The 26,050-nt window shown below is 39.6% G+C and overlaps 1 protein-coding gene across 1 annotated transcript in view; it reads left to right on the top strand.

Moving 5' to 3' along the window:
- The window catches only part of LOC149170837 (uncharacterized), a 35,779-nt gene extending 23,614 nt beyond the window's left edge, over nt 1–12,165 (top strand). Inside the window, exons 3-4 of the mRNA XM_089425740.1 lie at nt 6,697–7,809; nt 7,945–12,165. Of these exons, the coding sequence (XP_089281866.1) occupies nt 6,697–7,809; nt 7,945–12,165 (5,334 nt within the window). The remainder of the gene's footprint in view (nt 1–6,696; nt 7,810–7,944) is intronic.
- The last annotated feature ends 13,885 nt before the right edge of the window (nt 12,166–26,050 follow it).

Here is a 26,050-nt window from a genome sequence, read left to right as displayed (position 1 = left end):
GTGGCATTGGGCTCATTTCTAGAAAACCACTTCGCATGTTGGGGCCGTCCGAAACCCGTAAACCACCTCGGTCATGGTATGAATCAAAATACCATAGATTTTCTGCACGCATTGCCTGCCAATCAGCGGAGAGACTCGAACGCACCCCTGTATCATGGCTATGATAGGAATTCCCCTGTTCCTCCTGACTGAAAGCTCTCCACCCCATTTCCCTCCAGTGTAAAGCAGAGTTGATCTATAGTGAAGGATCATTTTTTAAACCCTCTTGCTTTAGATCATCACCTCCCCTGAACCCTGGGTCTGAGCTGCTCTGGACTAAAATAGCTGACCAGGGACTGAATGCCCTTTTCGAAATTCAACCAAGACGACAATTGCATATTGATAGTATATCTACTAGACCCCAACTTCTATGAATTATTAGAATCCCTTGTTCTGATAGAGTTCTTGATCCGCATTCGCTTGGCTAAGACAATCATCCGTCAATCTACCTTAGGGAACCTCATGCCATCTATACTTATTACTGTTCTTAGTACAGAGAGCTCCTTTATTGGCTAGTATGTCTGCCAATTTATTTGTGGTCCTGTGTACATGTGTGAAACTTAAGGTCCTCATATTTTGAAGATGGGAATGAATCCTTTGATAAACCTGAAGAAGCCTCCAATGTCTCGAGACTTTTTCCGGAGCTGAACCACAACAAATATGCTTAACTGAATCGATAATCAACTCAGAGTTTGCTTCAATTATGATGTTCTGCAAATTGTTGTTCTTCAGGATTTCTAAACATTGCTCTAGGGCCATTAGTTCTACCATATTGTTTGTGGCTCTTCCCAGATTACAATGAAAAATATATTGTATAGAGCCCTTTTCATCCCTTATCACTCCTCCATAACCAGTGATGCTCGGATTCCCTTTTGAGGCTCCATCTATGTTGCATTTCATATATCCCTGAGGGGTGGGATGCCAGAAGTCTTTATCAGTGACTAGATGCTCTGCAATTCTATTATTTCCCTAACGAATAAGCCCCTGCATACCCAACTGAAGTAGTATTTGCACATCAGCACCTAAAGGGAGGTTCTTAGTGGGTATTTGCGTTAAAGTTCCAACAGTCTCCTTGAGCTATCTTAAAATTTGTTTCATGATTCTCTGGGAGGAACTCCTTTTATTTTTGAAAAATCTCTTGTTGCGTTCTTTCGAGACATCCCATATTAGGAAGCTTAGAGCTAAAGGCCAACCTTTGTTTACTGTTTCATAGTTAGAGAAGATTCTCCTCCAAATCCTTAGGGTGTTGGTGATGCTTCCTCTGTCCCTATCTATTTGTCTGAATATTGAGGCAATCCCATTCCACAATGAGGAAGTAAATATACAGAGGTTGAGAAGGTGTTCCATAGTTTCCTCTTGTGATTCACATAGCTGGCATCTAGATGGGCCAGAAATTATCCTTTTCCGGATGTTTTCCCATATCAGAATCTTCTTATGATGCACTAACCACATGAATAGTTTGGTTTTCATCCATCCTTTATTCTTCCATAGCTTTTCCCAAACCCATTCCTGATTTGTAGACTCAAGCTTAAGGGTTATTCTCTTAGCCTCTTTAATGTTGAATTTCCCTTCATTCTTACTGCCCCATCTTAGTTGGTCAAAATCAGCTGATATCAGGATCTTCCTTTGATCCAAGATGGCTTTTAGAGCATTAGCCTATGCTTTCAAGGGGGCATTGTCCCTGTAATCCATTTCTTCCCAGATTCTCCATTTTCCTTCGGTGTTTGTATAATCCCAAACTTCATTTAGTCGGAGTAACTTTATGGTGTCTGTATCATTCCTGAGATTTGCAAAGTCTTCTCTTAATAGCTTAGGTTCCTGTTGCCATTTATCCTCCCAGAACCAAACCATATCTGTAGCTCTTATTCCCAGAAACTATTTTTTTGAACTATGACTCTATTTTCCCAAGCTTTGTTCTATATGTGGGAGCCTTTTATGATTCTAGTCATTGTTATGCGGTCCTTGTCTTGCCAATTATTTGCATATTTTTGGTTCCAAATTTGTGCCCAAGGGGCATCTGAATCTTTTATCCATCTCCACCATAATTTTGCGCCGAACACTTTGTTTAGCACTTCAGGATCATCGAGTCCTAAACCTCCATGTGTTTTAGGTTTGCATATCTTTTCCCAGGATACTAAGGGCCATTTTTTCTTTTCTTCCCGTTTACCCCAAAGAAAATCTCTTTGGATATTTCTGCATTATTGCATAACCCGTTTTGGAGTTGGAAGGGCTGAAAACATGAAGATGGGTATTGATTGAAGAACAACTTTTGTAAGCACCAGTTTTCCTGCCAAGTTCAAAGACTTGCTTGTCCATTTTCGTGTCTTGTCCTACAACTTATTAATCACAGGCTCCCATACTATCTTGCTCATAGGTTTGTCTATGAGTGGTAATCCCAAATATTTGGATGGTAGCATATCTCTCTAAAAACCTAGAATTCTGGAAATGTTTCTTTGAGTAGCAATGTTAGTGTTGAAAAAAATAATCTTTGATCTGGAGAGGCTTACCTCTGTCCCCACAGCCATAGCAAAGTCTCACAAGATTTTTTTGTAAGCTAGCACTTCCCTGACTGTAGGAATGCCCTATAGCATGGTATCATCTACAAATTGTTGATGGGTTAAAGCCCGTTTGTTCCCAGATAGTTTGATACCCTGGATCTTGCCATCTTCTTTAGCAGACTTGATAGCTCGGCCTAGTCCTTCCATCATAAGAATAAAGAGGAAGTGGGAGAGAGGGTCTCCTTGCCAAAGGCCTCTTCAAGGATTAAAGATCTTTGATGAAGAACCATTGACCAGAATTGAAAAACTAGAGGTAGTGACAAGGGTCATTACCCATCTCACCCAGTGGTGGTCAAATCCATAGGCTAGAAGGACTTTCCTAATATAGGCCTAATTTAACTTATCATAAACCTTTTCTAGGTCCAATTGCATAATCATTTCAGCCTTCCTCTTACTTATCAGAGAGTGAAACACCTCATGAGCTTGAATGATATTGTTGAGAATTTGTCTGCCCTCCACATATCCCATGTGTTCCACAGAAACCAGCGTTGGTAGGAGGGGTTTAATCCTATTGGCAATTAACTTGGAAATTATTTTATACACGACATTGCATAAAGCTGTAGGTCTGAATCTGTCTGGTGTCGTAGCATTGTCCTGTTTAGGAATCAAGGAAATGAAGGATGTGTTGAATGCCTTTAACACAATTATGTTCTTCCTGGAGTCCTTCACTACATTCAATATATCTTTCTTGACAATACCCCAATAGGCTTTAAAGAAATCTACATTGAAACCATCCAGGTCTGGCACTTTTCCATTTTGCATATCCTTGATGACTTGACTGACCTCCTCTTCATTCACCGGCCTGTTAAGATTATAATTTTCTTCTCTTGTTACTAGCTTAGGGATGTGCTTTGTGAAATCACTAATAAATTGTGATCTGTCTATGAGAGGTTCCTATGCTATGCCTTGAAAATGTTGAACCAACACTGCTTCTATTTATTGATGGGTATTGAGCTGATTACCTCTACAATCCTTGATTGTTGAGATTCTCTTGTAAGATCTGTGCTCCAAGGTAGATCTGTGGAAAAACCTTGTGTTTCTTTCTCCTTCTTTTAGCCATCGTACTCTTGACTTTTGCCTCCAAAGTACTTCCTCTTGCTTACATAAGTCCTCCCATTCCTGTTCATGTTTGTTAACTTAAGCATTTCTTTCCCCATCAAAACCTTCGATGATTAGGGTCTGACTGATTTCCTGTATTTTCCTTTCAACAACTTTTTTAGCTTCAAAAATGTTCCCAAACTCATTCTTATTCCAATATTTGAGCCTGATTTTGATATGTTTCAATCTTTTGTGCAAAAGAAACATTCTGGTTCCCTGAATCTGTAAATCTTCTTTCCACCATTTTTCAATGTTTCTAATAAAGTTTGGATGGGAGAGCCAGATATTTTGAAATCGAAAAGGTCTACTCTTTAGGGTTCCTATACAGGACGCCTCAATTTTCACAGGCCAATGGTCCAAGCCCCCAAAGGGGAGAATCCTCGCTGTCATTTCCAGTCTTGTGAGCATAAGGTCCTCTGAGATTATGAATCTATCAAGCTTTGAGGCTACTTGAGGCTATCATCCTCCTTTTTTGTTCCAGGTGAAGAGGCCATTATTTGTATCCATGTCAACTAGCTTCATATTGTTTATAAAATGCTGAAATGTTATAGAGTCTCCGCCTACTGTTCTGCTTCCACCCTTTTTTTCTGATAGGGATATGATCATGTTGAAGTCCCCTCCCAAAATCCATGGTATACCTAAATGTCTCTCTCAGATCTTCTAGTGAGGACAGTAATCTGAGTTTATCATCAGGCTTTTATGGACCATAAGCATTTGTGAGTAAATAAATTTCCATGTCTCCTAGAGGCTGAATAACCACTGATAAATAATTCCTAGACGACTTAGCATCCACTATACCTAATCTTTGAGGGTTCCAAAGTGTGAGAATACCTCCTTCTGTTTTGTCTGCTTTGACTTCTAGAAATTCATATTTACTAAGCCATTTGCTATGTATTTCTCTTACTTTCTTTATTGAACATCTAGTTTCGTAGATGAAAATCATATCAGGTTTCTCTTCTTTCATTCTATTGTTAAGATTTCTTTGTTTCTTTTTACTTCCAAGACCTATAATATTCCAAGATGTGAGCTTCATTCAGAAAGATTTGTAAACACATAGCTAGTTAGATCTTTCATCTTACCTGAATCTATCATCAATTTTTCACATTCTATCAGTAACCCGTTTTGTTTCTTTCTACCCCTTTTCCTGCCTCAGTTTCTAGCAACAAGTCCTGTTATGGTTTTCATGGTTTTCACCCCTTTGTTGCCCTGACTCTCAAGGTTAATTTTCCCGCCCGACCCTTTTGTCTGAGTTCTCCACAGAAATAGTTGTTGCACTCTATTGAACTGTTCTTGAGGTACTTAATCCATTCTTTCCGTGGTCCCCTGTTTCAGGAATTTTTCCAGATCTAGATGTTTTCTTTTGAGAATATCCTGCAATTCATGATCTTCTGTTTCCACCTCACTCGGGGTCATCTCTTGGTCCTTATCAAGTTCCATGCTGCTCATCATAGTCTCCTTTTGTTGGATAATGTTTTGTATCTCCTCCATCTTTTCCACCTTTTCCTTCTCCCCTGGGCTGCCTTGAATAGATTGATTTGCCTGTTCTAACTCCTCTTCTTCTTCTAGTAGCTTGTACATGTTCTGGCTTGTTTGCTTTCCCTCATTGTTTTTTATTGTAACCTTTTCCCTCCTTTACCTTTATTTCTCAATTTGAGAAAGCTATCAGTTTCTTTCCCTACTGTGGCTTTCATTCTGCTTTATGTGTTGTTGAGAAGGCAGTTCCTGAATAGATGCCCATGTTCGTGGCATTTGCGGCATCTGAAAGGAACATGTTCATAATCCACTGCTTGTACCCATTCTTCATCAAAAACTTCTAGGATCACTTCATCTGGTAGAGCCCTAGAGAGATCCATCTCCACACATATGCGTGCAAAGGAAGTGTACTTTCCCTTTCTATTGGCCTCAGATATTTTAACAAAACTCCCTAGTTTGTTTCCTATCGCTGATTATGATTCTGGTTGCCAGTAATCTAGAGGTAGGGAGTAGAGTCATACCCAAACCAAAACCAAAGTGAAAGTCTCCTGCTCCGGGACAAAATTCATCATCCAAGGCCGCATATAGAGACCTACTACTGCATAGAAGTAGGGCCCAGCTTCAAACACCTTGTCTTTATCCTCAATGTTAGTGAAAACTATAGTGAAGAAACCCTTTCACCCAAGGTGTATATCTATATGCCCTTTAGGTTTCCAATTATGTTTAATCCATGTCTGTAGCACCTTCTCTATTGGACATAACCCCATGAATTTACAAATGATTGCGTAAGTCGTCATGTGATCCCTGTGCGCCTACAGTGTTGGATCATTTAATACTACACTGGGTGTGATAGTAGTCGTAGGCTTACATGGACCATTTTGTTTTTTGGTTTCTACATTCTGATTATTTTTCTCAATTCCTGTCTCTCTTTTGTCTTCTTCCCACCTATTATTTTGCTCATGTGTGTCTCCGTTGTCATGTTTTCCTTCTCCTGAAAAATCTTTTACAGCCTCCAGCAGTTTCTTGCCGCGACTGGAGATTACCTGACTGTAGAAGGGAGTGGAGCTCCCCCCTTACACCCATCCATGGTTTCCAACGCTTGCTTTTGCTCCTGTAAACCCTAGCTCTTACCAGTCCAAAAATTGTCCATTCTAGTCATGTAATCCAAAATAGATATTTGTTTCAGCTCCATAGATAATATTTAATTATTTTAAATTTAAGTTTATTAATCTTTATAAATGGCTATAAATGACCTAGAGTAAAATTTTAATAAAGATTTGGTAAAAAATTATTTTAAACATGGTTTAAACACTTGATTTAGATATGCAAAGAAGTTATCATTTTTAATTCCATTGATTAATAAATTGGGAGAATATACCGGCATCTTTCAACTTAAATCATCCGATCAAAAGGATTAATTAACGAATATATTAAAATACCCAAATCCAGTAGAAGAGACACCTATCTGCGTAAATATGGTTCTGATAATTTAATTCATATTATCTAATTCATTTTTGCCAATCTACAGGACAAGGCTGCGGTGTTTGAAGAGGGTCCTTATTTTATGAATAATGCAGGATTGTTTATACGGTATTGGGAGGACAGGTATAATCCGGAGGCTAAGCAAATCAAAGCTGCACCGCTCTGGGTTCATCTCTTTGGGCTCCCAGATGAATTTTGGGATCCAGAAATATTAGAAGGGATTGGAAACTCAATTGGTTCATTTGTTAAGGTGGCTGAGACCACAAAGAGGGGTAAATATACCTCGTACGCAAGAATTTGTGTGTATATGGACATCTCAGCTCCCTTACCAGACTTTATTGAGCTGGAGTATCAGGACGAAATTTGGCAGCAACCTATTGATTATGAGCACATCCCGTTTCGATGTCGACGTTGTCATGTTTACGGTCACCTTGCCAGGGATTGCCCCCAGAGTACTGAACAACCGCTGACTACTAACCTCCAAAGTCATCAACCAATGGCCACAAAGGATACGTCTGAGGCTGCTCAACCAGGTGAAAGGAAAAATGGGGAAGCCTCCGGCTTTCAAGATGTGCAGCGGAAAAGGAGACCACCTCCTGGGAATATTAAAGTCCACAACCCCGCTCGAAATACCATCCCTGCAAGTCACAATCCGTATACTATTCTGCAAACAGAGGTCGCCGAAGGAACTCAGGGTAAGGACACCAACCTCCTTGGACAGGACCTGGAAAGCAACGTCAGTGCACCGATGGAAATTATCAAGGATGGCAAGAGGAAGAGTCGAAGTCCAAGTCGGGAATCGGAAGGCGAAGACAAAGCTCGCGATGATAAGACTATCGCTCCAACTTCGGAGGGGCAGGAAATTCTAAAGGTCGTGGGTATCGAGGAAGAATCCATTCTCAAAAAGTTGCTTACTGAGTGGAAAAAATTGGATGAACGATTCATCCCAGAGAATGAGAAACAATTATATAAGGAAACCTTTCAACGGTACAAGGAGAAGACGGCTGGTTGTTTAGACTCGCGGCTGATACACGACGCTCAGGAAGGGGATAGTCTAGGTAAGATCGGTAGGAAGAAAGGGCGACGCACGTTGAATGAATCCATTCAAGCAGTGGGTGAGAATCTGGTAAACTCTGGAAAGGTGATACCTCTGTCTGAGGTATTTGTCCCAAACCCTCGAAAATTTTAAATGATAGTATTAAGCTGGAATATACGGGGACTTAATAGTCGAGGGAAGCAGCGATATTTGAAGGAACGTGTAATGAGAGATAAACCCTGTATTTTGGTACTTCAGGAAACGAAAGTGGAAAGTCAACAACTGGACGAAATAGTTAAGAAACTGAAACTTGGCTATGAGGTTATGGCTCTCGATGCAATAGCAACAGCAGGGGGATTGGCCGTTTTATGGAACCCAGAGGAGGTAATTTTTGAACATTGGTATTCTCTTCCAAGAATTCTTTCAGGGGTGTTTCGGTTAGTCGGGATGGGGGAACGTATTCTGTTTACAGGGGTTTACGGGCCCCATATTCATCGAGATAGGCAGGTGTTCTTGAGGAACCTCCATACTATGAGGAACCTTCTTCCGCATATTCCTTGGATGATTGGGGGGGATTTCAATCTCATTCGTAATTTAGGTGAAAAAAGAGGCGGGGTTAGGAGAGAAGATTCACTTATGGAGGAGTTTAACGATTTGATCAGGGAGTTAAGATTAGTGGACATAAATACCATCAATGGTATACATACCTGGAATAACCGGCGTGGAGGACAGCACCAAATTGCCTGTCACCTGGACCGCTTCTTATTGTCTGAGCCAATTTTAAATAGAGATGTTTTCATTGAAGCTACCATTCTCCCTAGCATCGGCTCAGATCACTGGCCCATTCGTTTGGAGGTGGACATAAAGAAAATCAAAGGGAGAAAGCCTTTTCGTTTTGAATCTTTTTGGTTGCGGGATCCCCAATTTGTTCAGCAAATGGAACTCTGGTGGAGTCAATGCACTAGTCGCGGCAATGGAAGCATGCATACAATTCAGCTGAAGCTTAAGGAACTCAAACAAAAAATTAAAGAGTGGAATCGCAAAGAGTTTGGAAATATTCACGAGGCTAAGCAGAGGTTGGAAGGTTCCCTGGAGATTTTACAGCAAAGAATAATATTGGAAGGTCGAGATGAAGCTACCAGTCGCGAGGAGGGCTGTCTAATAAGCCAGTTAGAGGAACGTCGCAAACAGGAAGAGATTTTATGGCGCCAAAAATCTAGGGTTCGATGGTTAAGAGCAGGTGAGAGGAATACAAAATTTTTTCATCAAGCCATGATTCAACATAGGCAGCGGAATAGGATTTTCTCTATCAAGAATGCTGCGGGGGAAAGAGAGGTGGAGCAGGCCGGTATTGAAAAGACGTTAGTGGACTATTTTCGGGGGGTACTCACGGAAACTCAGCGGGATCGCCGGGAGGCTATTAATAATATATGTAGAGATATCCCAAGAACTGTTACAGCAGACCAGAATATGGCATTAATGCGGGTAGTTACTCTGGAAGAGGTAGAAGAAGTAGTGATGAACATGCCTAAAAATAAGGCTCCGGGTCCAGATGGCTATACCATTGAATTCTTTCAGGCCAGTTGGAAATTTTTAGGGCCAGACATCCTGGCAGTGGTGGAGGAATCACGAATCCGACAGCAAGTATGGTCAGCTCTAAACTCAACTTTCTTCACTTTGATCCCAAAGACTACGACATCGGATGAACCCCAGGGGTTCAGGCCAATAGCCCTATGTAATGTCATTTATAAGATTATATCTACAGTGATAGCGAAAAGGTTGAAACCTCTTTTACCCACCTTGATTGCGCCTGAGCAGACAGGTTTTGTGGAGGGGCGGCAAATTTTGGATGGAATTGTGGTCTCCCAGGAGGTGATACATTCTTTAAAACAGAGGAAGCGACCAGGGATGCTCATGAAGCTGGATTTATCGAAAGCATATGATCGTCTGCATTGGGATTATCTACGAGCAGTCTTAGAAGCTTATGGGTTTGACCATAGATGGATAGATTGGATCATTAACCTCGTCTCCACTCCGAATTTCTCCATATTGATTAATGGGATACCTTCGGCTCCGTTTAAGGCCACAAGGGGTATCAGACAGGGCGACCCTCTCTCGCCTTTTTTATTCATCTTGGCTATGGAAGGATTAAGCAGGAAAATTAAGCAGGAGATCAGGACAGGAGGACTCAAAGGCATTCGCTTATGGGGAGCCGACCTTATCATAACACATCAGCAATTTGTTGATGATTTAATGTTGTTTGGAGAAGCATCGCTCAGAGAGGTAAGGGGCTTCAAGCGAGTCTTAGAGGGTTTTATGTCCGCTTCAGGTATGGCCATCAACAATGATAAATCTTGTACCTTTATTTTCAATACACCTGAAGCTGTTAAGGCCCATTTAACTCGTGTGCTAGGCTTCCGGCAGGGTGAATTACCCACCAGGTATTTAGGCATTCAATTAGATATTAATTCAATGCGTATAAAGAATTGGCAAACTCTAGTGGATAGGATTCGAAAACGACTGCAAAATTGGTCGTTTAGAATATTGAATTTCGCTAGTCGGGTTGTCCTTTTAAAATCAGTTTTGTTATCCATTCCTATTTACCCCTTATCCATTCTGCCTGCTCCTAAGGGAGTTTTCTGTAAATTAAGGGAAATCTTCGGTAAATTTCTTTGGGAAGGGGCCAATCAGCAAAGAAAATGGACATTGGTCTCATGGCAACAAGTAATTAAACGGAAAGAGGAGGGCGGTCTTGGTATCAGGGATTTGGAGTTTGTTAATAAGGTTTTAGGGGCGAAGTTATGGTGGAGATGGGTGCAGGGGGGTATGGATATCTGGAAAAGAATCTGGACTCACAAATACAATATGCCACGTTCAGTAGCAGGCCGCCTCCGGGTAGAAGAAACCCCACGTGGATCGCACATTTGGGAGCTTGCAAGAAATAACAAAACTCTGGTTCGGGACTTTGCATTCTGGGAAGTCCGTGATGGTAATTTAGCGCGATTCTGGACGGATGCTTGGCAACAACGGGACAAGCTGGAGAGCCATCCAACTATACATGACCTTCAAGTTGGGGCACAGCAGGCCGGACTAGAATATGTTAAGGATTATTGGCGCCCGTCAGGGCTGAATGAAGTATGGCGTGCATGGAAGAGACCTCCTGAATGGAATGCGAGAATAACTATGGAGATTCAACAACTGTATATCAGAGAATTAGACTCGCGCAAAATTCGGATACGTCCAGGCAATGATATCCTTCGCTGGGGGAAAGCACCGCAAGGTATGTTTACAGTGAAAGAGGCTTATTACTGGCTAACAAAGGAGGATGCAATGGCTGACCCAACGCCTTGGCAAAAACTCTGGGCAGCAAAATGGTGGCCAAAGGTTACAATTTTTGCATGGTTGGTGTGCCGAGGTAGGATCTTGACGTGGGATAATCTCCAGAAACGAGGTATGATTGGTCCCTCCTGGTGTTCTTTATGTAACAAGGAATTTGAGACACAGGAGCACTTGTTAAGTCGCTGTTTGTATATCCAAAGCCTGTGGGAGGAAATTCGGAGTCTCTTTGGTTATTTGAATAGGGACCCTGATAGTCTTAGGGGTACCATTTTACAATGGGGAGTGGGGCATTTTCACAGCAAACTTGTCAGGAGGCTATGGAGTCTATCGTTGGGTTTTATCATTTGGGAGGTGTGGAAGGAACGCAATCGGCGAATTTTCCAGGGACGCAGCTGCTGTGAGGCAGGCATATGGGAGGTGATATGTCGGTCGATGAAGGAAACCGTCCTCTCTGAATCTTGGGAAGAGGAGGACTGGAAACTAAATGTGGAAGAGCAGCGAATATTAACCAAATTGAACATCGATTTTACGATGTTATACCCAAACACTGATCGGCGTCGTCCACAGCGTATGCAGAGCCCCAATTATTTTCGCCTCCCAGGCGATCATCAAATTAAACTGTCCTTCGACGGTGCGTCAAAGGGTAATCCTGGGGAGGCAGGCTGGGGTGGGATTTTCCGCGACAGCAGAGGGAGGTCGCGTTGGGCATATGCGGAATGGGGGGGGGAGATGTCCAATAACGAGGCGGAGCTCTGGGGGGCTTACCATGGCATTCGCATTGCGGTAAGGAATGGCTATCGCAATCTGGTTATAGAAGGCGATTCCCAAATCGTCATTGACATGCTCCGGAAACTGCAGCGGGGACAACCATGGGATCACGTCGCCAAGAGCTGGAGGGTTGCTGCCATTATCCAGGATATTGAAGGACAGCTGCGGCAGATTGATTATATAACACTTACCCATGTCCTGCGCCGTGGTAATCGGGCGGCAGATTATCTCGCCAATTGGGCAAGTGGTGAATCGGATCGGGTGTTGGATGGTAGCTGGGGTCTGATACATGAGGATCCACGCTGGGCTGAGCTGGCAGCCATCATCCGCCAGGATAATGATGATGCCATCGGGCGCGACAGGACCGTTTAGCACCCTTCACATAATGATCCGGGGACGAAAGGAGCGGCATCATAAAGAACGCTGCGGTGGGATCAGGTACGAATCCGCACACCTTCCCATTTGGCAGCATAATTTAATGCAGACATGCGACGAACTGCCCATCCCAAGGCCGACGGCAGAATTGGTATTGTTGTGGGTATGCGGTGGCATCGGGAGGACACAGTGCTCATCACATCAACACCTTCATCCCGCGACGTGTAATAATGACCAAGTTTGGGCGCTACCTCACAATGACGACGGAAGGTGGTCGACTGGTATAAGGCTCCATGCAACCGGTTTCCTCTTCCATGCTTGTAGAAGAATTGGTTTCTCTCTGTCCCAGCTTTATTTCGTGAGGGGGGTTAGTTTCGGTTTGCCGTCCAGACGGATTGCGCAACTGCTGTCTGTAACAATGGCTGCAGTCCGCTCTGAGGGAAGACGAACGCGTAGTCAGGGGGTGACTTTGGAGGAGCAGGGGAAACATGCAGCTGATGAAGCTTTGCGTTCTATACAGGTTGATATCTCTGAGGAATCGGATGACCAGGCAGGAGATATCGGGGAGAATTCTGGAGCAGAGTTGCGACGGCCGACCTCGGGAGGCAAGGTTGGCAAATGGATGCGGCATTCTAGCTCAGTAGGTGCCGGGGATGAAGATGCTGCGGAGGATGATAGTAGTCCAGCGGATGATGATGACGAGGTGGTTTATGGAAGTCGCGGTCGCGGTCGAGGCCGAAGGGGCCGTGGTCGTGCATGCGGTCGTGGTCAGGCCCGAGCTCGCGAGGAAGGCTGCAGCACTGAGATTCCTGGAAGGGGGCGAGGAAAGAGGGATATGCGACGCAAATTGAAGGAAGCCGAGAGCGCCTACATGCAGGAAACCCATCCTAATGTTCGGAGGATTGTTGATCACCTGGAGGAGGAGGTGCTGCAGGAACAATCGGATCCGGAGATGGCTGATTGGGAGCATTATCTTCCTGACCCTGGCCACACCAGAGGGCGGATGTCCCTATATAAACAATCTCTGCATGTATATTGGGGTCTGAAGCGTCTGCTTGCCAAGTCCATGGAACAAGTAGCAGCGGAAATGGTGGAGATTGCCCAAGAGAATCTGAAAAAAGAACTGAAGAATCTTCAAATTACTCTCATGATGCAGGACAGGAAGATCGATAAGTTGGTCCAGCTGATCAAAGATGGTGGCATTGTTAAGGTGGAACCTGATATCCAGCCAGAGGACATGAAGCAGTAGCGTCTGACGGTTTTTTATATCACTCTTTTTTGTAGTTTTGCTATCATAGAGGGCTTTCATTTCAGTTCAGTCTTTGCAGCTTTGTTTAGTATGTTAAGGTTGAATAGTAGGGTTTTCTTTCCTGTTTAGACAACTTGAACATATATCTCCTTTGGCCTGGACATGAGTTATTTTTGAAGCTCACCTGGTTTCCCTTCGGGGCAGGTGACGGCATTTATATGTACATAGTTTTCTTATTTCTCTTTTAATGGAATCATACCTCAGCTTACAAAAAAGTGCATGTCCATATGGCAAGGAACCACGTTTCTTATATAATGACTCCATTCAGGTATAATTTACGGTAAGAATTCAATCTTACGTTAGCATCCTACACTAACAACAGAGTGTAGTGGTCACGGAGTAGAGGATCGAAGAATAGAGTAGAGAATGGAACAGTAGTCACCGTATTCAACAACGATGGGGTCGCTGCAAAAGTGTAGTGCAGATTGCTTTCCCGTATGGAGCTATGGGTAAGGTTGAGTCTACGCACGTCGCCTTGTGCCGTTTATTATTCCAGAATTACGAGTAGCTTTCCCATAGTACCATAGAATGGGATTCCACTTTGCACTTGCATGCGCGCTCACCACTTCGAGTAGTAACATTAGAGGTAAAGCACAGGAAAATGTCTGATCGTCATGGCTGCCACAAATAAAATAATATCACGTCTAATAATAATAATGTTGATGACACCGCCTTCCAATGGGAAATGAAACAGTATCACCCCTAACAATCCCCTTCGAATGGCCACCTTTATTGCGATCGCTATCAATTTTATAGCCCATCAGATGGAAAATGACGTGATCATATGGAACGAAATAATATCACTATTAATTATAATAATAATTCCTTCAAATGGCAAATGAAACACTATCTCCTCTAAAGATCGCCTTGGGATGGCCAGTGTTATTTCGATCCTGATCAATCTGCTGAGGATGCACATGGTTATGTGCCTAGGATAACCTCCGTGACGTCAACAATTATGGTGGTTTCTTGTCATGCTTGGTCAGACACGGAAACAACCATCTCGAATCCAATTTTATTGGAGCTTTCATTCACTTTATTACAAAGACTAATATGGTTGATATAGGTTTAAATTAATTACATGCATAATTATATAATTATATTAATAAATGGAGTTGAAAAACACAATATTAATATTATATTAATAAATATATTTAATTTAAATAATATTAATATTACAAAAATATTTATTTTAATAAAATTATTATTATTATTAGTTTCTGATTATGATGGTTAATGTCCACTGAGACCAAATTTTGGTTTATCGGACATAAAGAAAAAAATTATTTAGTTTGATTTAAGATTTTATTTCTATGCTCAAAAGCTTGGAGAGAAGACTCCCGAGCTCACTATAATTTTGACGTTATAAAAGGCTAGAAAGCTCATTGTTGTGACAAAGATTATGAAACTGAGCTCTAATGTGGTTGTACACGGGGCACTCTAAGAGGAAGTGGTTTTCATCCTCAATGTTCCTATTCTCACATAGATGGCACATCCTTTCCATCCATGGTGTTTTAGGGACTGCCCAATGACCTGTTTCACTATGGAGTTCATGATAATTTGTTTTAATCTTCGCTGTATTAATTTTCTTCTTTGAGGTAGTTAAAATAGAGAGATACTTCTGATCTCTTAGGGTGGGGTTGATGACCTTCTTACAATAACATAACTTTCTTTTAGCTGCTAAATCTTTCTCATGCCACATTTTTTCTTTGAACTTAGAAGTAACAATATCTTTAATTTTATTAATGTTTTGCAATGCATCATTCTCGTTGATCTCCCAATAGTTTAACCAGGCCCTCGTGACTTTATACCACCCCCATTTGAGCCTTAGGTGGTTTTGGCTGGACTTTAAAGCTAGCTTAAGAAGTCTATGATCTCCTATGTTATTGAGTTTGTGCTTGTACAACAAAATCCTAATCATAGCTAGGCTCTCGATATGGGAAAGACCTAGTTCTATAAGGAGAATATGATAGGGTATATTACTTTTAATTTTTTGGCTATACGTTATAAAACGCTTCTGGATTTGCTCAATCTTTCTCTAGGATTCTCTAGAGATGCTGCAACCCCAAACCTCACATCGATATAAAATAACTGGAGTGACTAAAGTTTCAAAGAGGAATTTATTTTTATCCCACATTACGAGGTTTGTGGTTTTACAATTATTTTCAAGACCAAAAAAAGCTTTCCACCCTCCATTAATCCTTTTCTCAGTGCTATAGTTCTAGTTGAGCTTCTGATGAATATCAATTCCTAGGTACTTGTAAGAATACACTTCCTCCAAGTAATTATTGTCATACATAAAATTAGCGTAAGTGTCCTTGGATTTGATAATCATAACTTTTGTTTTGTCAATGTTGACATTCATACCCATGGTAGAGAAGAAATCCTTAAGAAGCCTGAGTTGCTCATCAAGATCAGATGGGCACCTTGCGAGAAGAACAATATCGTCAACATAGAGAAGAAGGATGATGACTATTCCAGCGAAGATCATGCCAACACATCCTGCTTCCTCTCAATAGCCTTCGAGCTTGTCGATGTAAATGTAAAATAGGGTGGGGGAGCGGCGGAATCCTTATTTAACTCCGATATTACACTTAATATCTTTCGACCACCCCTCATTTCTTTTTAGCTTGGCAATTACCTTCTTGTATAACCTTATAGCGACAACTCTCAACTCGAAAGGAACCTTTAGCTCTTCTAATCTATTCCAAAGGTTGCTTCTATGGGCTGTATAGAAAGCCTTTCTAAAGTCCACAAAGCAACACAAGGGATTGGATTTATCATTGCGACATTCCTCCACAATGATCCTAAGCATAACGAGGTGGTTTGTTGACGAGTGATGCCTTTTGAAACCTGCTTAGCCTTTACCGCACTTACCTTCACTTTCAAGCCATATGCTTAACTTCTTTTCCAAAATACTACCATATAACTTGGCTAAGAGAGGGTTGATCATAATTGTCCGATAATTAAAGGGGTTATTTGTATCCCAACTTTTAAAAATAGGGATAATAAGGCTCTCATTCAAAGGTTTATTGAACCCTTGCTTGATTGCTTGATTGAAAAGCTTGTGGATGTTGGGGATGAGGACAGGACCTCCAATTTTTAAGATTTCTATCTGGTAGCCTTCAATGTCCGTAGCTTTCCCATTAGCCAGGTAATTAACCCCAAGCTCAATGTCTTGTAAAGAGAAAACCTCTTTTGTTGTGAGCAGGGTTTCCAAGTTATCGATGACATTTGGAGATTCATAAAGCTTTTTAAGATAGGAATTCCAATTGTGAAGATAAATTTTACTATTATCTTTAGTTTTCCTAGTCAGAATCTGCCTCCAAAATTTCTCAGGAGCTACCTTAGAGGGGTATAAGAGATTCTCCTATCTTTGACGAATGTACTGCCTCTTTTTCCTTTTAGTTAGGGCTTTGTATCTTTTTATCTTGTCCATTTTAAGAGATTCATCAACGACTTCCTCAATTGCTCTCCTCACACTTTTACAATCTTTGTCATACCATGGGTTGGTTTTGCTATTTCTTTTATTATTTGAAACTTCAATTGAAAACTTCTTAATAGAATATTAGAGGGTTGTAGTAAAATTATGATAGAGGTCTTCTATGTTGTCTATACTAGATAAAGGAAGCAAATTAGTTTTTAACTCATTTAGAAAGAGGTCGCTTTTATTTCTATCAAATATTATGTTCTTTTAGATATAAGGATTATTTTCTGTGGGATCCCTATGCATGACAAAATTGAGAGTTATAAATAAAGGCCTGTGATCACAGTCAGGCTTGTGGTTGTTTAAGATATCAAAATTTATCATTTCGTTGTATAACGGGAGAACAGAAATAACAGAGTCTACCACGTTGCTGCCAAGTCTATGGATGCACATCAATTTTCTGGAATTGGGCCACTTCTTTAGACCGTTGCAAATTATGAGATCCTGAGCACTACAGAGCTTGACTAGCTCCGACCCAATCAAATTTTCCCTGAGGTCTTCAGAGCTCCTTTTGTACCTACTATCCAGAGTAGGGTCTTCCTCTAACCAAAGAGGATTAGGGTTGGAATGATTGCATAGAATAATAGCTTGGTTTCTTGAAGTTCAAGCATTGAAGTCACCTATTAAAAGGATATTACCTTCATTCCTTAGGCTAGAAATATCATTCTCTAAACCATTGTAAGGGTTATTTTTATCTAGATTCTTCTTCTTATAGAAGTTAGAATTAATGGGGAGAAATAAAATATTTCTTTGTAGGTCTTTTTATTATTAATGTCACTGATCTCTATCCAACTATATTGGTTGTGAGGGTCGTTTTCATAAATCGTAGCATGCGGGGAGATGTTCTTCCTGATGTAACAGGTTATTCCCCCAATGCCTCTATGGGAGGATCGCTTGATCCAAGTAGACCATAGCATAAAGCCATCTATGTTAGGGACCTTAGATTCTTCATGCTCCCAAGTTTCAACAAGCAAAATAATATCAACATCATTTGAGATCCAACTTAGCTTGGGGCCTTTGTTCCATGGAAAGCCCTGGTAGTTCCAAAAAAGGATCTGGAGCATGTTGAATTGCTATTTATTACTATCTTTTTGGTTTCTATCTTGAATAAAGGCTTTTCTATTTCTGATTATTACCCATTTTCCTTCCTTTCTAGCTTCTTTTACCTTTTGAACCTCCTTTCTTAATTCTGCCTGATCTTCTGGAATGAGATCTTCATTTATGAATATTCCCGTTCCTTTTAGACTTGAGGTTTTACTAAGTATGTTGTGCTTATTATCATTAGAGCTCACCTTTATTCTGATTAGTCTTCATTTATTCATGGTTAATTTCCCCAACCTTGTTGCTTTTGTGAGACACGTTGTTTCAATTTGTAATCTATTATGTAATTCTGTCTGGGCTATGGCTAAAGTATCCTCATTTTCTTCCCCTTTGAAACCGAAGATTATAAGGTTCAAGGCCCTTTTGTTACACTCGTGGTCTAATTCTATGAATTTTTTCATTTCAACTTTAATTGGTTTGATATCTAATTTATCTACAACATTATTTAGGTTAATTTTTTTTTTCTAGTTCTTTAATCATGTCTTTCATTTTAATACTTTCTAAAGTATCAACATCTCCTTGCTGGGATGTTTGGTTAATGTCTTGGTTTTGTTTTTCTATAGCCGGCAACCTATTCTCCATTGCCTCCATTTTATTCTCCAGTAGTTCTATTTTATTTTCTATTTGTTTTTGGATCGTGTCTTCAAAAGATGAAAATTTATTTTCCAACATGGCTTCTAATTTTGTTCGTAGCTTGGCTTCTCTTTCTTCTCTACGTTTCTCTAAAGATTTTATGTAGTCATAAAGGCCTTGTAGAGTGATTGTGCTAGGTCTGCCTTTGGTAATCTTTGGTAGCTGTGGTAAAATATTCATACTTGAATAGAAAAAGAAAAAGATAAGGAATGTGTGCACTTGATGTCAGCAAACCTGACTGCAAGATCGCCTGTGCCCACCACAGCCTGTAGACCTGATTGGATTGGGAGTAATATTCTCGAGAATCATTGCAATTTTCTGGAATACTGCGAGCCTCAGACTGTATACCACTTACTTATGATCTACGGGCCTCAAAATATTCTCTACCTATCTGTGATTATAGAGAATGCGAATATATAACCCAACTTCTGCGATTATATGAATGTGATTATATATAACCGAGTCTCTGCGATTATATGATTTGCCGCCTCAGAATATATATATATATATATATATTGTGGGCCTGCGATTATAGAGAATGCGATTATATTAATTATTGTTCATTAATTATTATATTAATATTAAATTACATTATATTTATATTAACTATTGAAAGACTAAATGATTTTATATCTATTCATATTTGGAAATTTTTTGAGACGAAATTGTGTATAAGATTTTATATAAAATCCTTTGCACATTTTCTTTCAAAAATTATTTATTATTAATTATCAATAATTAATTAATAATTAATAATTTATTTATTTTTAATTAATAATAAATTATTAATTAATAAATTATTATTAACCATTAATTTATTATTATTATTGTCATCTAATAAAATACAATACATTAATGTCTTTCACCCTAACTTAATTTTGATTTGGCATTCAATCTATATCATAAACATTAAGTCTATATCATAAACATTAAGATTCGTTCTCTATTTTTCTTCTTATTTTTTTTAAAGCAAGATTTCACCATTTTAATAACTCCATTACATTCACAACTTCTTAATTTGATATCATTTTTGTAATTTTACATAACATAATAACTTGTTGGACTCCAAAAAAAAATTTAAACTTTCCCACATCACCATGACTAATACCATAAGGTTTATATTTTATGGGGCATTTCTTCGACCATTTAAAAAAATATATACATTTTCCCACATCACCATGACTAATACCATAAGGTTTATATTTTATGGGGCATTTCTTCGACCATTTAAAAAAATATATACATTCCACTTTCCAGATCACATGGCCATTTTAATAATTCTGCCATTTAATTTAAACATAATGCACTCATATATAATATTAAAATCTATAATTATGTTAAAATTTGAGCTTTTACCATCGAACAAAAATCCACCCTAGAATTCATCTCTTTGAAACCATCGACTATTCCTTCCCTTTCCTTTAGTCATCATGCAGCCTCTCGGATTTAAGCCACCGCCCGTTCAAACTCAGAAATTGCGATTGAAATCGTAGTCCACTTGAATGCGATTTATGAAATTAAAAAATCCACTTCACCTTTGAAAACAGAATAACGGCACTCCACTGAATTATGATGCTGCCTTTTTGAGAGCCCGAAAAGTTATGGAAATTCTGGTTATATTTAAAGAAAATTTGAGAAGTCTTTTTGTAAATCCAAGTTATAATTGTTAAACTTCAAAATTTTAAGTCTCCTAAACGTTTTTGATGATACTGAATTTATTTTCACCATCAAAAATAGGATTCACACACTGCCTTTACAGGATTTTTGAATTTTTTTTGCCCAGCCACTTTTAACCGTCCAGACAATTCCTCTACCTCATTAAATGACTTCATGGAAATAAACATTTGTCCAGTCTAAATCAGTCAACTGATACACCACCATTTTTATGCATACAATTATTTGCAGCTTCTGGCAAGAACTCCATACATCGAAACACCAACGGAAAATTCCATGTCCCTAACCCCAAAACAAAAATATTTGGCAATGGCCATAACATTCATTTTTCTGATTTCAGCGGATGTGAAACCAAAAATCCTATCATCCGTAATTTAGACCCAACCTCAATGGTGATTCAGTTGGTTGATTTGCAGTGAGAATGAAGTTAAAAAAAAAAAAACCGACTATACAGTAACAGCTTCAGCCAAGGGGTGGCTATACGATGTTATCCAAAACTGTTTGGCAGGATAGATGTGACATCCCCTATTAAGTGCTGTTACTATCTGTATGTGCGTAATAAATGGCGATAGAGCTAAACATTTGGATTGATTATTGTAAATAATTGATTTATAAAATAAATAATTAATTGAATGGATTATTTTAAATAATCTATTTATAAAAGAAATAATTAATTGAAGAAATTATGCATATACATAAGCTATTAGAGATAAGATTATAAAGTCTTCCTAATTAGAATTTTTAAGGATTCTAGATAAGATTAAGGGATGGAGATAAAGTCTCTTAGCAATATAGATAAGATTGTAAAGCCTTGATAATTAGATTATTTTAAGATTCTATATAAGATCAAGGGATGGAGATAAAGTCCCTTAGAAACAATTCTACTGGAGAAAAAGTTTGTTTTTAAAGTATAATGGGTGAGAAAAGCGGGTTTTAAAAGCAGAAACCTAGACAGAAAGCAATAAAGCCTACAAAAGCGGGACACCACTGAATTGGAAACATTATCCGGAAAAAGAGAATTAAATACCCATTAAGGAGATCACCAAGAGATCGCTGATTCTTTGGAACATGCAATAAAACTCAGGAGAGAACTGGAGGTAGTTCATGGTGGAGAGAATAATGTCTTCTGGGGCAAGTTTCCATGTAGCCAATATCTCAAAGTCTCTCGTTTGGTTTATGATAAAAAAAAATTATGTCCATTAAGTGTTGTAGATTATTATGTTGCAGCTTCTGGCAAGAACTCCATACATCGAAACACCAACGGAAAATTCCATGTCCCTAACCCCAAAACAAAAATATTTGGCAATGGCCATAACATTCATTTTTCTGATTTCAGCGGATGTGAAACCAAAAATCCTATCATCTGTAATTTAGACCCAACCTCAATGGCGATTCAGTTGGTTGATTTGCAGTGAGAATGAAGTTAAAAAAAAAAAAAAAAAAACCGACTATACAGTAACAGCGTCAGCCAAGGGGTGGCTATACGATGTTATCCAAAACTGTTTGGCAGGATAGATGTGACATCCCCTATTAAGTGCTGTTACTATCTGTATGTGCGTAATAAATGGCAATAGAGCCAAACATTTGGATTAATTATTGTAAATAATTGATTTATAAAATAAATAATTAATTGAATGGATTATTTTAAATAATCTATTTATAAAAGAAATAATTAATTGAAGAAATTATGTATATACATAAGTTATTAGAGATAAGATTATAAAGTCTTCATAATTAGAATCTTTAAGGATTCTAGATAAGATTAAGGGATGGAGATAAAGTCCCTTAGCAATATAGATAAGATTGTAAAGCCTTCATAATTAGATTATTTTAAGATTCTAGATAAGATCAAGGGATGGAGATAAAGTCCCTTAAAAACAATTTTGCTCGAGAAAAGGTTTGTTTTTAAAGTATAATGGGTGAGAAAAGCGGGTTTTAAAAGCAGAAACCTAGAAAGAAAGCAATAAAGCCTACAAAAGCGGGACACCACTGAATTGGAAACATTATCCGGAAAAAGAGAATTAAATACCCATTAAGGAGATCACCAAGAGATCGCTGATTCTTTGGAACATGCAATAAAACTCAGGAGAGAACTGGAGGTAGTTCATGGTGGAGAGAATAATGTCTTCTGGGGCAAGTTTCCATGTAGCCAATATCTTAAAGTCTCTCGTTTGGTTTATGATAAAAAAAAATTATGTCCATTAAGTGTGTAGGAATTTACAGGGCAAGTTCCTCAGAAAGAACACCAAAAGGACACCGCTCACAACCAGATCTCAAATCAATACACCAGTATTTTTGACGTGGTTAAAACCCTCAAAGTGCAAGGAGGGAAACAGTCCACGGCCTGTCCCAACGTGGGTACTAAAGGAAATTTATTAATCAAAGAATGAAAATTTACATAAGCTTCTCTCATGCACGGATTACCCGAACAATGACCCTCCATGCGCTTTAAATAGAACTCATGGACCAATCGGGTGTCAAGCCACGGATCAAGTGTCGGTAATACCGAGGTGAGAGTGAACCGTCGGATCACTACATATCGTGACCGTCGAATTGTAAGTTACAAAATGTACAACGGTAAAGAAACACACTTTACCTAACTCTAACCTAACTCTATACTAGACCAAGTTGAACTTAACTATATCCTATGTGTCGGAATATCCTAACATCCCCCCTTAAGAACAACTTGGGATAGGATTGAAGGATTTACAAATATGACACAATAGGAGAAGGAAGGAGGCACTAGAGCCTATCCCCCCTTAGTGACAACTTCCTGAACTCCAAGCATATATCGAAGTTTAGTGAACTTCGCCTTTGTGAGAGCCTTTGTGAAGATGTCTGCAACCTGATCATCTGTTGGACAATATTGCACTTCAAGAACATGGTCATGAATGAGCTTTCTGATGAAGTGCATGTGTAGTTCAATGTGTTTGCTGCGCTGATGCTGGACTGGATCTTTGCATAGCTGAATGGCACTTTGATTATCACACCAAAGTGTGGTTGGATGCTGCTGCTCAAAGCCAAACTCTGATAGGATCTGACGAAGCCACAAGGCTTCCTTACTAGCTTCCACGGCACCACGATACTCTGCTTCTGCTGACGAAAGAGAAATGGCAGCCTGTTTCTTACAAGCCCATGTAATAGGTCCTGAACCAAGAGTGAAGACATAACCAGCAGTAGACTTCCGATCATCAGGGTCACCAGCCCAATCAGAATCAGTGAAACCAACTAACAGAGGAGCTGCTTTGGCACTGTAATGAATCCCAAACTGTACTGTACCTCGAACATAACGAAGTATTCTTTTAGCTGCTTTCCAATGACTTTCACGGGGGTTTTGCATAAAACGAGCAACAAGGCCAACAGCAAAGGAAAGATTAGGACGAGTATGGGTTAAATACAAGAGTTTTCCGACAAGTTGACGGTATAAGGTAGCATCAACTTCAGGAGAAGTACAAGAGACTGAAAGTTTGACTCCAGACTGAAAGGGAGAAGGGGCTGGCTTACAGTCTTCCATGTGAAAATGACGAAGAATATCACAAGCATACCTGGACTGGGAAAGGAAAATACCCTCCTGGGATTGCAAGACTTGAAGACCGAGAAAATAGTGTAAGTGTCCTAAGTCTGTCATTTCAAATTTCTTTTTAAGGCTGGACTTGACATGGTTTATAAGGTTGGGATCACTACCAGTAAGAATAAGATCATCAACATAAAGAACAAGGATGATAAGAGAGTTGCCCACTTTCTTGGTGTAGACAGTATTGTCAGAATGACACCTAGAAAAGCCAGATTCTAAAAGAAAGCTATCCATTTTGGCATACCAAGCCCGAGGAGCTTGCTTGAGGCCATAAAGGGATTTCTTAAGTCGACAAACAAGGCTGGAGTATGTTTGTATGAAGCCAATGGGTTGTTCCATATAGATTTCTTCCTGCAAGTCCCCATGCAAGAAGGCAGATTTAACATCCATCTGATGGACTTCCCATTTTAAAGAGGCAGCAAGGGAAAGAACAAGGCGGACAGAGTTCATTTTGGCAACAAGGGAGAAGGTTTTAGTGTAGTCAATGCCTTCAACCTGTGAAAAGCCCTTAGCAACGAGACGAGCTTTATGTTTATCAACTTTCCCATCTGGTCCATACTTGGTTCTGTAAACCCATTTACATCTAACAAGTTTGCGTCCCTTTGGTAGAGGAACAAGATCCCATGTATCATTTGTCATCAATGAATGATATTCTTCATTCATAGCTGCTTCCCAATGTGGATGGCCTGAAGCTTCTGCAAAAGTGTCAGGATCATGATTTACTGGAGCTTGAGCCAGTAAAGAAGAGGCTCTTTCAAACTGAGAACGTGTACGTCGCTGATCTGTAGGATCACCGGCAAGATCACCTGCTGCATCCCGAGTAGCACGGACCCATCGTGGAAGTTGAGGATCCTGAGAAGGTGGGGGAGGATTATCATCCTCGCTTTCATCATCTGATGAAGAAATGTTTTCAAAAGTAGAAGAGATAGGAAGAGGTGGCACATCAGCCGGACTAGGCTCGCAGGCCGATTTATTTTCATCAAACTTTACATCTCTTCTAATGATAACATTTTTGGACTTAAATGGAATAAGTCTATAACCTTTTACATCTTCAGAATATCCAACAAAAGTACATTTCTCACTCTTAGGTTCTAAAGCTTTATGCTTTTCATATGGAATATGGGCCCATGCTTCACTTCCAAATACACGAAAGTGACTTACATCTGGTTTAATGGAACTCCAAGCTTCTTCTGGAGTGATATTCTCTAGAACCTTAGTAGGAGTGTGATTGATTATATAATTTGCACAATTAATTGCTTCGGCCCAAAAACTAAGACTGAGTTCTTTAGATTGCAGCATACAATTAGCCATTTCCTTTAAGGTGTGATTTTTCCTTTCAGCTACACCATTTTGTTGTGGAGTGTATGGAACAGTATGTTGCATTTGAATTCCATTTTCGGTGCAAAAGTTGATGAATGTGTTTTTAACATATTCTCCACCATTATCAGTTCTTAGCTTAAGAATTTGATGTCTAGATTGTTTTTCAACAAAGGCTTTGAAGGCCAAAAAGGTGTTAAATACTTCGCTCAATGAAAGTTAAGAAGTACTTGCAGCCAAGGAATGAAGCAATAGGAAGACGACCACATAAATCACTGTGCACAAGCTGTAAAGGGGCTGAGGCGTGCCAAGAGGCACGTTTGTCAAAACTGTCCCGATGATGTTTTCCGAGTACACATCCGGAACAAACACCATCTCTGCAAGATACCATAGGAAGACCTGTCACCATATTTTCTTTACATAGATGCTGAAGGGAGCGATAGTTTAAGTGACCAAATCGCTCATGCCAAAGTTTGCTCACTTCATCATTATGAGCAATAAATACTGAGGGAAGATTTGATGACCCAAAGTTGTGAAACTTATACAACCTTTTGGAATCATCAGCAAGACCAGTAGCTAGAATCTGTTTAGGATCTTTTAGATCCTTGATTACAACATCATGAGGTGAAAATTCAACAATTTTACCTTCCCCTGAATGAGTTATCTGATAGACAGATAGAAGGTTGCAGGATAAGGTTGGAACGCATAATACATCATTAAACTGACCATTGTCTAGATGAACAGTTCCAGTCCCTACAACATTAAGAGATCTATCATCACCAACATA

Source organism: Pinus tabuliformis, chromosome 4_2 (assembly GCF_031772625.1).
Source record: "Pinus tabuliformis cultivar Carrire ecotype Pingquan chromosome 4_2, CPIR1, whole genome shotgun sequence".
Lineage (NCBI taxonomy): Eukaryota > Viridiplantae > Streptophyta > Pinopsida > Pinales > Pinaceae > Pinus > Pinus tabuliformis.
Note: the sequence above shows the minus strand (reverse complement) of the source record. Positions and strands in the feature narration are given on the sequence as shown.